The sequence below is a fragment of the Pseudopipra pipra genome, chromosome 6 (assembly GCF_036250125.1).
Source record: "Pseudopipra pipra isolate bDixPip1 chromosome 6, bDixPip1.hap1, whole genome shotgun sequence".
In the NCBI taxonomy this organism is placed as follows: domain Eukaryota; kingdom Metazoa; phylum Chordata; class Aves; order Passeriformes; family Pipridae; genus Pseudopipra; species Pseudopipra pipra.
The window spans coordinates 12,644,307-12,660,819 of NC_087554.1; the positions used below are offsets into that span (position 1 = coordinate 12,644,307).

At 47.3% G+C, this 16,513-nt stretch overlaps 2 protein-coding genes across 6 annotated transcripts in view; both read left to right on the forward strand.

Annotated features, from left to right (window-relative positions):
• Positions 1-4,444, forward strand: part of LMO1 (LIM domain only 1) — a 61,713-nt gene extending 57,269 nt beyond the window's left edge. For all 5 annotated transcript variants that reach the window (XM_064657409.1, XM_064657408.1, XM_064657410.1 and 2 more), the window contains one exon: positions 3,995-4,444. In XM_064657409.1, coding sequence (XP_064513479.1) covers positions 3,995-4,100 — 106 coding nt within the window. In that variant the 3' untranslated portion in view covers positions 4,101-4,444. The remainder of the gene's footprint in view (positions 1-3,994) is intronic.
• Positions 4,445-5,134: 690 nt separating this feature from the next.
• RIC3 (RIC3 acetylcholine receptor chaperone) overlaps positions 5,135-16,513 on the forward strand; it is a 61,837-nt gene continuing 50,458 nt past the window's right edge. Inside the window, exons 1-2 of the mRNA XM_064657404.1 lie at positions 5,135-5,219; positions 13,267-13,383. The gene's annotated coding sequence lies outside the window, so the exon portion shown is untranslated. The remainder of the gene's footprint in view (positions 5,220-13,266; positions 13,384-16,513) is intronic.

Sequence of the window (16,513 nt, forward strand, 5' to 3'; positions counted from 1 at the left end):
CCACAGAACCAGATGTGATATAGTGTCACCTTCTGATGCATCCATTTATCCATCCTTGTCTAAGACAGACACGAAACTGCTTGCTGTTCTTACTGCTTGTTTTGTCAGGCTGTAGTGGCTGCCCAGCGTCCAAGGCCTGTGCTGGGCTTCCTGTTCTGAATCTGTGGTTGTGTTTCCCAAAGATGAAACTAGGATGCAATGCTTCATCCCGTGGGGAGGTGTGAGAGATATGTGTGGGATAGGTGTGAGAAGATGGAGAACCCAGTTCCATAAAAGTCAAACTAAAAGACTGACTTTAAAATTCGTTGCTTAATCTAGAAAAAAGTCACAGTGGGATGTCTCACGAAGCAGCCATACATGTCACATGTGTGGATGCAAACCTGCCACCTCCCCTCTAACCTTAGGCGACCCTATCTGCTTCTCCTTCTGTGCCCTCTGACAGTGGCTTAGCCCTTGAGATGGATGGGGTTGCAGCTGGTTGGTGCCAGAGCACAGAAGAGGCGAATCGGGTGAGCCGTGTGTAGCCCAGGTGGCTTTACTCGATCGCCGGCTGAAGGCGGAGGCGGTGTTTATTCGAGATACAAAACTCCCATTAATACTGTCGCCTCCACGGGCGCGGTGGCAGTGCTGGGGCGGCAGTGACATCTAGTGGCTCCTGGCCTTGGGCTCTCTCCAGAAGCTACACGGAATCTTTCAGTTGCCCAGTCTTGTTTTGTGACTTTTGAACATGCTCCTGCCACAGCCATGATCCCCGACCGGCAGCATGTGACTGCACAGAGGTGATACCCTTATTCCCCGAGATGCTCCTTCCACAGTGCTAAATCACTGGTCAGTTCTGGGGTTTGTCTCCAGGTGCTGCCAGGCTCAGCCCTCAGGCTCAGTTCTCTTCACCCTGCTGATGAAGGCCAGGCAGGAGAGGGGTACTCCCAAACTCCACGCAGATATTAAGGCTGGAGCATCTCAATATCCCTTCAGGCAGAGGCAAGTCTTGGCTATGAGCTGCACAGGGAGGAGTGCTGGGTTGGCCTTGGAGTCTGTAGGATGACTATCTGTCCTCAAACCCCTACTTTACCCTTCTTCTCTTGTGGAAAATCCTAGCGATGCCTAGTTTTCATTTTCAGTAATTTCTTTAAAATTTCACTCTTTTTTTCAAAGGCTCCAAAGAACCTCCCTCCCTCCCTCCCTTCCCTCTGCAGTTGCTAACACTGTACCTGCACTCAGTGCAAAGTGCTGCCCTGCCTGCCCTTCCCGTAACCTCCACGTGCTGACACTGCCCGGCAGGAGAGCACAGATAATCCCCCCGATCTGGCAGAGCTGCGCTTTGATGCACAAGGGATTTGCTGCCCAGTTTGAGAGGAGCTGACTTGTTCTGAAAGATGGGCTGAGTGGACAGCGTAGAGCTATGTGTAGATTGTTATTTTTGGCTGAGATCAGAGGGCTACAAACTTTTATGACTTACTCTGTAGAGATTTTGGCTTGAAAGGGCAGAGTGGAAGTGATCCTGTAACAGACAACATTGGATGCTGAACTGAGAACAGTGAGATTAAGTAACCCTAAAGTCAAAATTGCAGAGGTGGATGCCAATACTAGTTGTGAATTGGAAACCCCACTGAAACCCCTTATCGCTCTTCAGCTATGAAAAGATTTGATGAGGAAGACCTTTCTTTAATTCTCCTCTAGCTTCCTTGCCCTTCTATAGCTGGACACTGTATAGAGTGTTAAACCTATCAGAGCAAAATCTCTAATATTTTTACCAAGTGTGCAGTGTTTTCATTAGTTTCATTCTCTAAAACATCAGGTTTGCATCAAGTCCTGCATTGCTACTCAGCCTACTGTGCTTTAAACTCTTCTAAAGTCAAATGGTTATCATAGTGCTGAATAAAAGCTGATCACTGCTGTAACTGGCTAATAGGTCAGTATTACAAGGGTTGCAGGAAATCCAGCTGCTTCTGTTGCCATTATCTGAAGCGTGGTTTTGCTCAGAAGAAAATCACTCCGTAGAAATGGCAGGGTAGGTTCAGCACCTGTTTCTCACTGCTGCTGGCTGGAACTTGATCAGCCAGAGAGGCTCAGCAACATTCCTGCTCCAAGCATGGGGGCTGGTGGTGTGGTCCCACCTCTCTCTCTGAAGAGACCTGTGGGTTGGGACACAAGAAACTGAGCCTGAAGTTGCCCTGTTAAATTCTCGGTCTCCAGTTGTGATGCATCAGCTGAAAAGATCCCAGTTTACTGGTGGGTTTGCAGGACTGGCAGGTAGAAATAGTTGCCTTTCCAGTGAAACAAACCCTTCTCCCAAAACTTCACGTCATATTAAGGTACCCATGCAGTGCATTTCAGTTCCCATGTGCTTGTACACAACACCCCCACCTTCCAACTCCCTAGTTCTCCAGCTCCTCTTTTGGCTCCTCTAGACCCAAACCAGGTTTAGCAAGAGACAGATGTTGATGCTGGTAGTAAGAGTAATTTTTGCATTTCTCTTCCTGGAGATTTATATGGTACTTAAGGTAGGGATAAGTAGTAAAAAGCAAGCAGCTGTGTCTGTTATTTATAGTGAGTAAACCTGCTGGTGGGGAAGGTGGTGTTAGGGAGAGTGTATGCAGTACAGTTTTTAGCATAAGAGCTGTTAATTTAAATTGAGAATAATTTTTAGCTTTTTTATATACAAAAAAGGTTGAATTTCATAACTACTAAAGCATGTGCCACAGAGGGAAGAGGATGGATGGTCTCCAGTGAAATCCTATAAAGGCAGAACCAACACTCAGTTCTCTCTGTACTGACTTGGCAAATTAATCAGCTTATTTGCAGGTGTCCAGTTGGAGAAAACTTGTGCCCATGTTGGACCTATAAAGGAGCTCTGAAATTATCAGTCCTGTTCTTTTAGCAGAAAATACTCAGTTTTATGGAGATGCTCTGCCTGAAGCTGCCTGAGTTAAAATGAAGAAAGTATTTTAGTCAAGGAATAAACAGTGCCAAAGCTCTGCCTGGGAACAGAGGAAATGGGCATTTGAGGTCTGCTAAGTCTCCTGAGGATGGGGTCATCTCCACTGATCTTCCTTCAGAGCCTGGTTCAGAGATGCCATGAGGCACAGCCCCCAGCCCAGGGTGCCTCTCTGCTTTAGGGACCTGGGGCTGATTTCAGACTCAGCTCCTGGGGCAGGGAGGCACAGCTGTGTGTTCTGGTCTGTCATTGCCCTGCCAGTGTGATGGACAAAAAACAGCCCCTGAATTGGGCGCAAAGAACGTTATTTGTTATCTTAAGGAGTAAAGATTAGCTTCTGATTCCTGAGCAAGCAGACAGGGCAAAAAAGCTATTGGCTGTCAGTTCACACCTCTCAGATCTTATATGTGGAACTTTTTTGACCTTAATGGTCAAATAAAATTGTTAAATATCACAAGCTTCTCTGTCAACTTCAAGACAAACAGAACAATTTACATGGTATATAGAGAGCTGTGCCCTTCGCTCAATGAAGATAAAGGTTAGGAGTCCAGCCACCGGGAAATTTCTATTTATTGTTCAGCACTGTACACAAGGGGGTGAGGAAGGACTTAATAGCCAGTCCTTGCCTGGAAATTAGTGTAAATACTGCCTCACCCGAGGGAACTGTGGAAACATGGATACCAGCAAAAACTTCAAATAGTCTCTGTGTAATATCGGCCGCTTGATTTCTCGGTTGTAGAGCCGACACCTCTTGTCTGCAGGGACAAATCCCTTAACTGCTCCTGGTCTCCTACCGCTGCTGGTGGTGGGACCCGGCAGGGACCGGGATCTGCTCCCCGAGCTGCTTCCTACAACTGTGGCCTGGAGCTGAGCACAGCTGTGCCAGGGAAAGGGATGGCAAAGCCCTGGGTTGGGGAAGGGGAAAGGGAAGCGGGCAGAAGCACGTGGGCTTTCTTGGGCTCCGATGCCACTGGCAGAGCTAGAAATCAAACTGGTCACCGGAGTCGCCTTGAGACCCAAGCATACTTACACCCACTAATTCTTTTTATCTTCCAGGTTCTGTGTGGGAGACAAATTTTTCCTGAAGAACAACATGATCTTGTGTCAGATGGACTATGAGGAAGGGCAGCTGAACGGGAGCTTCGAGTCCCAGGTTCAATAACAGACCCTGCTTCGCTGAAGCACTGTGGGATGGGCGCTTGGCCGCATGAGCAGCGAGGGCGCCTGTCAGCTTGCCTGCAATATTTTTTTAATTCTTGGTCCAGAGAGGACTATATACATTGTAGTACTTTTCCCCCCCAACACAAAGCAGTTACAATTTTAGATGTACAGTTGTGCCTGCTTAGCTGAGCACTGCATTGCCTGTATGTTTGTGAGTTTTTGGGGTCTGGGGGAGGGCTCTGTACAGTCTGTTTTCTGTATATAAACTGGAACATTTATTTTATGAGAAATGTAATGCAATTTTATTACTGGTGTGAATTAAAAATTATGAATGTTTCCTGGTCATCTTTGCTGTGGTTTCTTCCCCATGTGGCAAAAGCCTGTATTTCCTGTGCTTTATGTTGAGCAGACTATTAGAAACATACACACAGATTCCTGGAATCACATGGATCACAGCAGAGGCAGGTTCACAAACACCAGCTGGGGGAAATGCTGCTGCAGAGTTAGACCTCTCTGCTTGAACAGTGCAGAGACTTATGTCCAACCACCTGCTTCCCTGTACAATGGGAGGGAACAAGCTGGAGGCAGGTGATGATTGGGAACCATCAGCGTCGCTGGCCGGGTCCCACCCAGGCTGCTGAGCTGCTGGCTGAGAGGCACCTCGCTTTGCACCTCTATGAACTCAGACAGAGCTTTTCCATGGCCAGGAGCACTTATTGGCCGGCTGATACGGTGTCTCCAGTCTGGTCTGCGAGGAGCAGGCTCCCTGCAGGCCTGCCAACAGGTGCCTGGGCATTGATCAGGATATTAATTTCAAGGCTTTGATAGGCAGTGGTGTTTTCCCATGGGGCATTGCTTGTCAGAGCTGCTGCGAGGGCTGATGTCAGGGTTTGAACATGACCGGGCGCTGATGCAGCATCATCCCTTCCCACAGCCCTTTTTTGCTTACTCTGTGCCAGGTGCTTTGACCTCCCACGTAACAAAAGCGATGAGATTTGAAGCATCTCCTGGAGAAAAACTCTGAACTGTGTTCCTGCTGCGATGCTTTGTGCAATGATTTTCAAGGTTATGCAATTCATGTGCAACCCACTGGACTGTATCAAACACATTTCTTTGTATGGTGAGTGTCACTTTAATATAGTGCACCAGTAGCTGTAAAGGATGGCTGCAATTCTATTTATTTTGTCTTCTGGCTTTTTCTTAAATTTACCCCCCTTTCCTTTAATAAATAGACACCGAGTACTTTTTTTCTGATGTGACTTAATTGGTTGCTGGTCCTGGGTCGCTTGTGTGTGTTCTCTGAATTGCAAATGCCAAATACAGTGCAGCTTGGTGCTGTTCTGACTGTTGCATGAAATGCTTTTATGTACACCTGTGCTAAATAATGGCTTAACAGAAGCAAAACTCCAGTAGACATTTAGTGAGCTTAGACACTTAGTGAGCTTCAAAATATTGCCTGTCATCTAAAGCTACCTGAGGTATGTAAAATGACTGATTTTTCTTCATAAACAGATGTTTTGGGTTGGGATACCCATTATAAAATGTTTGCCCCCATCCCTCTTTATTCCCATAAACATGGAATAGCAATTTAAAAGCCACCTATAGTTGCCTATGGATATGTGGTGTTTTAACTGCTGCTCCATTTTCGTGCTTTCTGGGGTTGGGGAAGATTGTCTTTTGAGAAACTGTAGAGTTGATGCTCTTTTTGTAGAGGCTGTCGGAGGTGGCCATGCTGGGGCTAAGGAAGGAGTAGCTTGTTACTCAAATGTTTTGATTTCTTCCTTTGAAATGGGCTGCCAGACAGTCACTGCCTCTGCCTGTGCTCCAGAGTGATGGCTCCTCACCTGCCTCTGGGATTTGCTGTAATTCATCACACAATGGCAGCGCGAGGGTGCTGCTCTGTGGTGAGGAAGGAGGCAGTAAAACCAAACCAAAACCACTCACCAAACACGCGGGAGGGAGCTATTAATTTTTAGTTCAGATTCTTAAGGAGGGTTTTGGTACCAGTTTAAAAACTGAGTCCTTTGGAGAATGGTACCTTCTAGAAAGCATTTTTTTCTTGGCTTAGCTGGTCTACTTACTTCAGAATTGAAGGGAGGAGGAAAGTATAACTTTTCAGAACTGCCTCACTAATGCCAGCTAATGGCTCTGCAGCTGCCTGATCTCTTGTACATCGCTGGGAAAGCTGCAGAAACGTCACCCCAGAGGGAGGAGGATGCTGGAGTAGAGGGTTGTTTGTGCAGGAAATCCCACTCTACTGTTGGATGAACACAAATGGCGTTTGGTTGGTGTGAGCCACGTCTTGCTGTGTATGTGTGTCCCCACAAGGGCTCTGCAGGGCAGGAGTATCTGAACTGGGCCCATTTGGAGGTGTCATTTACACTGTGGGCCCCAACTTACATGCAATGGCTCTCGCTGCATCCCTGTGCTTGCCCCTGCTGTGAAATGCAGGCAGTACCCTGCGGTGCAGGGACTTCATTGCTGATGAGCAGCCCACTTGATTTATCACCACGGCTGTAGATCCAGTTGCTGATGTCTAACAAGGAATTTCACGATGCTGTTTCGTGCAAAAGCCTCAGCTGGCAGCGGGGTGGGTGGGAGGAAAGCCTGGGGCAGGACACAGCTTCTAGCTGCTGAGTGAGGTGTGGCAAATGTCCAGTTGTCTTATATTAAAAAAAAAATAATAACACCAGGGAGAAATTGTGGAGCATCTATAGCTCTCTTTTCTGTGTCTGCCAGCAGACAAGGCCTGCCTACCATGGCCTGTGCCCCGGAGAGTGTTGGAGGTGGGATATCTTTAAAAATAAAAATCCCAGGAGGACAATGCAATCATGAATTTTTGTCTGAACGCTGCAAATTTGCTTAATAGAAACAAGTGCTGGAGTGCAGACCTGCTGTTGAATAATCGCTTCCACTCTACGGAGCAGAGCACGGAAACCTTTTGATGGTGTTATAGTCATCACTTGGCATAAATATTCATTCAAGGAATCAGAGCAGAGTAAATGGCATTTTAGCCGCTAATCATTTAGTATTAGCAGATAGCCCTTTTACTGCTAAAGATAACCACTGCTTAATCAGTTTAGTGACCACTGGCATATAGTATGACATTTAAGCCTGTGCCTCAGTCCCCACACTGAGGACATGGCTCCCGGTGACCCCTCTGTCCAAACCTCCATCATTTCCAATGTCAGCCCAGCCGCTGCCAGCTGCCAACTGCACTCAACTGGCTTTAACTTCTGCATTATGTGCCATTTGCCTCCTTATCTTAGATCAAAGAGGTATTTTAAGTTCATGCTACAAATGTTAAAATCTAGGATCTTCTTTCTCTTTTTTTTTTTTTTTTTTGTAGTCGGGGCTAATGGCTGATCATAGCGCAGTCTGATTTTGAGATTAAAAACAAGCCAGTATTTAAAGGCAATCGAAATCTTAAGCTTCTTCTCCATTCATCTTTAATGCTGGTGTAATTGCTGCACAGATTCTGGCTCTTCCTCCAGACTCAATTTATTTTACTTTTGGAGCGTGCCCCTGTCTGTCAGAGGGATGTTATACTTCCCTGAGCAGCATTAGCGCTATTGAGCACTCCGCCACCGGCAATCCAGCTCACCCCATTTCGTATCTTGCCAAACAAGTTAATCTAATATTAACAGCAGTTTGTTACCTCGTTGTTAGCTTAATTTACTTTACAAGAAATGCTATATTTGCATTTCATCCCTCTGTTGCTGGCTTGCGAACCGCGCTTCCCAACGCCAAGAAGGGACGGTTTGCGCCGCTCGGCGCCAGTCCCTCGGCACGGCGTTGCCACACAGAGGAGGAGGCCATCACCCCCACCAGGCATTTTCCCTAATTGGCCAAGGGGGATGTGGGGAGTTGGAAGGAGGATTTCGAAAGCCATAGAGCGGGTCCTGGAAATGCAATATTCAGAGTAGCGCAAATACCGCCGCTGCTCTTCCAGTAATAGAGCTGAGTCGCAGGCAGCAGTTTTCCCTGGTGGCAAACATATACAGTAAATGTCTTTAGTATGGAAATCAGCAGATGTGTGGGCACAGGGGCAGACGTTTGTAACACCAACAGGTTCTTTGGGCTTTCAGGGGGTGCTACCATGCCAGCCCCTGCCACACACCAGGGATTCGTCAAGGTCTCTCCACCAGCCTGGTGAGGGCCCTGGGCCTCACTTCCAAATTGCTGGGGTGGGGGAGCTGTGAGCAAAGTCCTCCAAACAACCACTCAAAATCTAATTCCTCAAATGACCCAGCTCCCAGCCCTCAGCAGCTCTCAGACAGGAAGGCTCTTCTCCAGCAGCCTTATGGAGCTGTGCCAGCTGCAGGGCTGGGGTTGGCCTGTAGTGGCCATTGGTGATTTTGTACCTGGGGCTGTCCCCCCTAGATTAGGGAATGTGGAGTTGTTGGAGATGGAGATGACTTTTGCCAGTGAAAGTTTCTGACTTAATTCTTGATTAGGTCACTCTGTGTCCCATTGCTAAGCCCTGTCCCTGTTTATGGGGTGCTGGCTTCCCACCTGCTCTAGCAATTGCTCCTTTCCCCTGTGCCAGCAAGGCAGCAGTGGAGCTGCCTGCAATGAGTTTGTAATATTATTTCCAAATGGAAACAGCAGTGGGATGATGCCATTTACCCTGTCCTCTCACCCCCCCGTGTCCTCAGACATCAGCTTCTCATGCAAAAAGTAGACCTTTTAGCAGAGAGGGAGGTTGCAAATGTTTTTCTAGGGAAGCCCACTCAGACCCAGAGCTGATTCCTGGCTGCCTGTCCTGTTGCACCCCACCTCAGCAGATAGCTCCAGCTTCTCTGCTGGGCAGGCATCTCTCCAAGACTCTCCACCTCTCTTGTTCATCCCCAGGCACGGTATTCCCTGCAGCACCCTCCAGGGCAGGGCTGAGCTCCCAGTGCAGGCACCGGCTCCAGGGGAAGCCTCAGTTTGCACAGCTTGATGTAGGTATGACTGCTTACAGGAACCAAATGACTCCATCTGTCTGTCTGGCTTGCTCTGGTTTTAATAATAAAATGCTGAAGGATGCTGAGGATGACTCTGGCCAGGCTGAGATGTCTGGCGGGGCAGCTGCTTCATGGTGCAGAGGAAGGTTTTTAGTAAAGATATGAGAGAAAGCAGAGCTGGAAGGACCAAACCTGCAGAAGCAGCAGAACATGGAGAGGTGGATTGAAGTGGGGGATCAGCTGCAGATGAAAGTACCAAATATTAGTAGCTTATTGTAAGCAATTGTAGGGCAAGTGCCCCAAACAGAGATCTGTTTTGCCACAAAAGCACTGTGAAGCACCTCATAAGTAATGCAAAAGTATAAGTGTAAATATAAATAACATAAATATATTGCACTGGACACAGACCTGAGGCCAGTCATCCCAGGAGAACATGTCCGGGGGGAGATAATTTAAGCTACTGCTGCATTGCTTGTCCACCATCCCTCCTGAGGGCCAACTCTCCCTCCCCCTCAGGCCCAAGAATTCACTCTCCCTGGGGTTTTTGCCTATGTGAGCAGCTGAGTGCCAAAGCCAGGGGCTCCCATGCTGATGCCCAGTGCCGGATCTGCTCCCACCTGCCCATAGCACAGTTAGCTCAGCATGTAGGGATAAATACCACTGAGCAGGCAAATGGGTTGGGCCTCAGTGCAGCTGGAGCCTGGTGCCAGCCCATGGGCACGGAGTGGCAGCACCTGCAGGCGGTGGCATGGCCATGGGCACCTTGCACACCCGGGGCAATGCACAAATGCACATTCACGCCCCACCATTGACCAGACACGTAACCCTGAATTCCCAGGAGTTCCCTGGAAGGAATGTTTCACTACTAACGTAAAGAAATTAATTTGAGAAGAGCAATAAGGTGCTACCTGCTCTCTGCCCGCGGGTGAGCAGAGGGGCCTGGCTGCCTGTTTCACTCTTCGATGGTAACACTTCTGGAAAGAAATGTTAATGCAACCTGAGCATTTTTGGGTGATTTTACTAAGAAAATTACCTTGAGAATAGCTTTATTATTATTAAATTGAATCAGGTATTTACTTGAAGGTGTTGACGTCCTTGTAGAAACTGTACAAAACTGTGGTTTTATTTAATGAAAATTTTGTTGCTTGAAACTGGTGTTTCACTCTGGAGCTTGTCCTGAGGCACCGTGTGCATCCCAGCAGTGGGTGTCTTTAACCTAAGTGACCCGTTCAATGTTCAACGCTCAGGTTCAGAAGGAGGGACTTCTATTTGCAGTTTGGTTTTCTGAAAAGATATTGTCTTTATCATAATTTACTTCTTTTATTAATTTTTCTTAAATTCTTGCTGAACACAGCCCAGAGATGCAGTGAAGCATCTTGCCTTGGTAGCAGTAACAGCAGCCCTGGGGGGCTGAGGTGATGACCTCTCTGCCTGCCACAGAGGAGGAGAAAAGGTGCCCTAAAGTCCCAGTGGGAACACAAAGGTTCAGGACATAACATTCTCCACAGCAGGATGCCTTGCCTTTGCACCTGAGAGGAGGCCCTGGGAAGCCTCAGCCTTTGGCAAGACACAAACATTAACACTGTGGCTCTGCCATGGCCGCAGCAGCAGCCCAGGAGCTGCTCCTGGCTGCCCTGCCCCGTGTCCCCTCACCCCACTGGGGAGCAACAGCCTCATAAATAATTCCTCAGTGTAATGGCAATGTTGTAAAACATGAATATTTAGTGCATGCATAATAGTTGCTTATTCATACTTAAATGTCAGCTGATGAAAACATATTTAAAAGGCTCCATTCCTGAGGAAGCACAAGCAGCCGGAGGACATGGGATGCAAAGTCACACTGTTTCTTGCCACACTGAAGCCCAGGGGTGCAGTGACAGACCCCTGCACTCTCTGGCTGCATCATGTTCCCATTCCCTGGGTACCAGACCTGCAGGAGCCAGCCCTGTCACGCTCTTAACAGATCCATCTCCCACCAACAGTGGGTTTCGTGTTTGTGCCAGAGCTGAATTTGGCTAAAACTGCCAGTTTCCCTGGTGTGCCTGTGTAGCCCTCACGTCCCCGGGGACGCCGCTGGGACGGGCTGGGAGGGGTGACACTTTGCAGGACAGGGGTGCTGTGACAGCAGCTGTGGGAATGCAGATGAGGGTGCAGGCAGGCTGTCCCCCCCTCGTCCTGCCAGCCTCCTGCCTGCTCCCGCTCACGAGAGGAAACTCTCAACGCTTGGGAAGGGGAAAAAAAAAAAAAAGAAAAAAGAGAGAGAAATAAATTATCAGTAAAGTAAAGCAACACAAACTTATGAAGGACAATTTTTTTTTTTGCTGTCAATACACACAAAGAGACAAAAATTGGAAGCTTTTGAGGAAAAGAAATGCGTCTGAACTTCTGAGCAAGCGAGAAAGTACTGAAAAGCCCTGCCATGCCGAGCTCCTCTGAGGTAACTTCTGTGCTTGGAAAGAATATTTCAGAAGACATTTTATTCTTTAGAAGATGCCAAAAATGCAAGACTTGGCACTTTAACAAAACAGAAAAAGGAAAACACATAATCTTCTTAACTAGTAAGTCTTTGAGCCCAGGATCACATTGTTGCCATATAATAAAAAGGGATGTTATGCAGTAAATTGGGCAGTTAAGAATTCTGTGCATACTCAAAATCATGACATTTCAAGGACAATAAAGTTGGCTGGCTCGTGGCCATTGGCCATATGAAGAGAAAACAAAAAAACGGATTGTCAGCTGGTTATTCATACCGCATTACAAAACAAGACTCCCAACAGGCAAACACTCTTTATTGCTTGTGTTTTTGCTCCAGAAATATATTTTTTAATTAAAAAAAAAAAAAGAAAGAGTTCTTGCAGCATTCATCTTACAAATGTTAACCCCTTAAAAGACAATTCTGACATGCTTTGCCGCTGGCTTTTCCACTTTATAAATGTTCTACAGACAAGGAAAAAATCAGAAGGAAAAATTTATTTCTCACAATGTACGAGCTGTCTGTTTCTTTATCGTAGAGAAAAAAAGAATCAAGGCATTTGAGACAGCTATTAATTATGTGGGATGCGATTAATTGTGTGGGATGTTTTGATTTTTGGGGTGTCTGACACGGAATAATCCCTGGGGAGTTGTTTTCCAGATAAAACATAGAATCTGTGAGCATGTGCCAAGTGGTGTCCCCAGACGTGCAGCCAAGGCTGAGGATGGTCCCAGTTTTGTGCTGGGCTGCAGGGTGGAGCTGGTGGCACTGGTGTGCCGGGGCAACGGAAGGGTCGGCCCCAGCCCAGCAAGGCACAGCAGGGAAGGGCACCCACCATCTTATTTTGGCTGTGGTTGTATAACATCACTTTACCATGACCTGCTGGACCATGCAGGCTCCCTAATGTCTGTATTGTTACTACAACATGTGTTTATGCACAAACAATGATTTCTGCTTCTCTCATGGTTGCATTACGTGCTGGCAGCAATGCTGCTTTCTGGGTGCCACTGCCTGTGTTTTCCACAGGCCCTGCTTCATCACGTTAAGCCAGAGGCTGGGAAAGCCAGACTCCTTAACTCCACACTTTTATCCTTTCATGGCTCTTTATTTCCATGATTTAATTTCTCCCCAAAGAACTTGATTCTGGCTTTCAAATAAAGATGAGCTTTCTAATAAGTACTATTCTCGCAGAGTCACTGTCCTTTTTAGAAATAGCTGAAGCACTACGATTATTGCATTGCTGTGTAACATTGGGAAGTACCAAATCCTGAAAAAGTACTAAGCATCTCACTTGAGCTTGTTCAAAACCTTAACAGCCCCTCTGTGAGGCACACTGAAACATCAGTGAGGTGCACATGCTTGACCCTTGCTGGGGGGCCACAGGGCCACAGCATGAAGGTGAACTGCTGTGGGGACAATCCCCTCCTGGCTGATGTGGCTGTGGACAGAGCTCTGTGGTGTGACTGCCACAGGCCAGTGTCCAACCATCACTTTGGTTTTCACTTCCAGCAGGTGACCAGCTCCATTGGTGTGACAGCCCACATGCTTCTGGTCCCTAGTGGGTCTTCTTGGTGAGGTTTTATAAAAGTGATGATCCTTGAACTGTGTTTATTCATTTATTTGTAGAGAGGCAGGCAGTCTGGGGGAAATAAACAGAAGCCTTCCTTGCTGAGGGGAAGGGGAAAGGCAGGTTTTTGACACACTGCTTCCAATAGGTCCTTATTCTGTCTCTTTAATTGTCCCAGGGGGCTGTGCTGGAACAGCTGCAGGTTGTTTACAGCAAGATGATCAGGACTACATCTTCTGCAGGTGGCGAGGGAGCTGCATTGGGATGAGAAGCTGGGAGAATATGACTGGAACAGGTATGGCAATGGGCTTTTCTGAGTTTTTTGGGCTGAAGAAAGAGCAGGAGGTGTTTGCAATGCACCTGGTTGAGCCTTGTGAGGAGGGTGACATGGGCATGTCGTATGTGCTGGTGCTGTGTTGTTCTGGCTTCTTGCTAAGAGCTGCAATGGTATGTAGGGAAAGAAGTGTGGAATCACTGGTGAAGTCAGATGCCTTTGGTTGAAGGAGAAATCTTTGCTGTGGGAGGGAGTGACACCCCTGTTTAGTCATAGAGCTGTCCTGCTGGGGATGTGGACTGAGGGAAAGAGACTGAGTTAGGCTGTTGTGGTGACAGTTTTTTCCCCTCCTTCATTTAAATAAAGCTTTCCTGACCATAACTTAGGGGAGATGCTTGGTCAAAAATCTTGTGTGTTTTTTGGGAATTGCTTGTTGATTGGTTGTAGAAATGGCACCAGTGTAGATCCTGAACTGATACAAATAGGTTCATTGCCTGTCAAGTCACTGTATTTCTCTCATCCTCTAAGTCCTGGGCCAGCTCCCTGCTCCTACATACTCTCTGCTCATGTTTTCTGTGCCACTGTTCCCACATAAGGGCCTTGCTTGCTCCTTCTGCTTCTCCCTCTCCTCCCAAGTTCTCGAGCATCTTTATTTGCAGTGTGATTTGCTCAACTTTTTGTGTTTTAATCCACTTCAGTCTATCCTCTGGTCCTGCCTATGCTCATCATTGCCCGTACCTACCTTGTTTTGATTGCACGTTCTGTGGGACAAAGTGCAATGATGCCATTTTGTGGATAATTAAATCCTCCTGGTTGCGGTTCCAGTCACTGGGACAACTCATGCTGCCTCGTGCAGGAGGATATAAACTGCCTGGATTTGCATGCAGAGTCTGTCATCTGCCGTGAATCATTTTGGGATGCTTTTGCATGAGTGAAGCTGTTTAAAAATAAATTGTATTGTGTTAGACTAATGGAAGATAATAAATTCGTCTGGTCTTTTAGTTTAAAATTCATCAATGTCTGGAGCTGGAGGACATAAACCCATTGGGCAATTAATGGCCAGGAGCTTGGCACTTGCCAGGCTGCCATGATGCCCAGCAGTGTCACAGTGCCCTGACAGCAGGAGGACAGCACAAGCATTAAACCCTTCTTAAAAAGGCAAAAACTACAAAAAAACCCTCCCCCTTTTAAACATCAGTTAACAAGACATCCCTTAATCAAAGTCTGTTCTAAGTGGTACTGTGCAAAGGGATTATTGCAAGATCAAAAACCTTTGAATTATTGAAGCCTTCAAACCCTGATGGTATTTGCTATCCCCTCCCTGTCCCCCGTGCTACAACAGGGAGAGCCCTTTTTTGTTGGGCATAATTTCCCCAGGATCAGCTCTGCTCTGATTTTGGCCAGCAGTGTGGGAGAGGGGTTGCAAACTCAAGCCCAAAGCTTGTGCAGACTGTCACTGGGCAGTTTTGGGGAGATAGCACACAGAGTGTGTGACCTGTCTCTGTGCTGCCTCGCTGGTGTGACAGGGACTCTGGGACAGTGCCCCTTGCAGGGGGTGCCCCATCCGGGCCATAGGGATACTGCAGGGAATGGACTTGCGGTGGGGTAGGAAAAAGCACACCAGCTGTAAAGTCAGCTTTGTGGTTATTTCTGGCCATCATCACCTGCTCTGAGCACCGGCGTCCTATGCCCCGTCCCCTCATGTCTCTGTCCCCCAGCATATGCTCTCTCTGGTTTCCCACTATTAAACTGCTGGTGCCTGTATGGCACCAGGTGGCTCTGGCATTGCTCCAGGACAGCATTCCTGTGGCCTGGCCCCAGGCTGTGGCAGAGGGTCCTTGCTCTTGTTAAGGTCCAGTGGCTTTTCCCCTCAGCCCCCCTGCTGATGCCTTCTCGTCCCGGCGCGGTTGTAAATTTGGGGTGATTCTGGTGACAACTGCAGAGTGAGGCCTGATTGGAGCCCACATAAGTAGGAGGTGAGGTGAAAGTGAGACGTGAAGGGAAAGCAGCTTGTTAGTAGAGCAAATAATTCACAGTGAATAATTTCTTCAACAAACAGATTGTTTGGATATCTATTTTTGAATACCTGCAAAGGGGCTCTGCAGTTCCTGAATCTGCTGGTTTGCTTTCTTTCCTTTTGGTTTGGGATGTGTGAGAGTGTGCTGGCTGTGTTCAGGCTGTCCTGGCCAACTGCAATGGCTCACACCAATTGCCACACTGTTACCTTGCCTGAGTACCCCAGTGCTCTCCCTCTGCCCAGCCATGACAAAGGTCCTAGAAACATCCTATTTCCCTGAAAATATGCCCAATGCAAAAACACTTGTGTGGACAGGCTTAATATTCACCTAACACTGTGTAGGCAAACCTTGTTCTTTGATGGAAGATGAAGAAAATAACTGCTCGTGTTTAAACTCATCTGAGTGTTTGAGACAATGACCTGGATGCATTTTTCCAGTAGTTCTTATTTTCTTACATCTGACCCAATACAACTGTTAGTTTTCTTTGAAATCTTCAGTGGCGCTCAACTGGGGAAACCAAGAGTGTAATTTATGGAAGGAAAAGTGCAGCAGATAGATGTTTTGTATCCTATGAGGTACTCCTGCCACTTAAAAGATCACTTATTGAATGGAACTTCTGGTTGATGTAATTTGCTGGTTTGTTAGCGGCTTCTCCCAAAGCCTTGCTTTGAGGAAAAGTGTTTTTAAGAAAAAAGTGTGTGTATGATCTGGCCTCTGCTGTTACAAGTGGTGAGGCTCAAGGCCCTGGAAACTCAGCTCCATTGCTGCTGGTAACATGATCTAGCAGCACCCTGGAAGCTTTCTTCCCTCACACCCCCAAAATATTGCATTTACAGCAGGAGGTAAAGCCTGTGAGAAAGTTGCAGGTAGAAACAGATAGTGCTTTGAATTGCTGTTGCCTTGCTTGCATACAGATCACTGATGGGGCTGATCTGGCCAAAGCTAACTCTGCCCATTGATGCCCACTCTGTCCCAAATCAGGGTCCCAAGGAGGCAACTTGGGCAGGTGTTCATTCAGCAAGAAGGTGTGATGGGCAGCACCCATGTGTGTGTATGCTGATGGCTGACTACCCCAGGCAAGCAAAATAAGCTCAAATTTTATCCCCATCAGCAGTAGCTCAAACCAGTACACC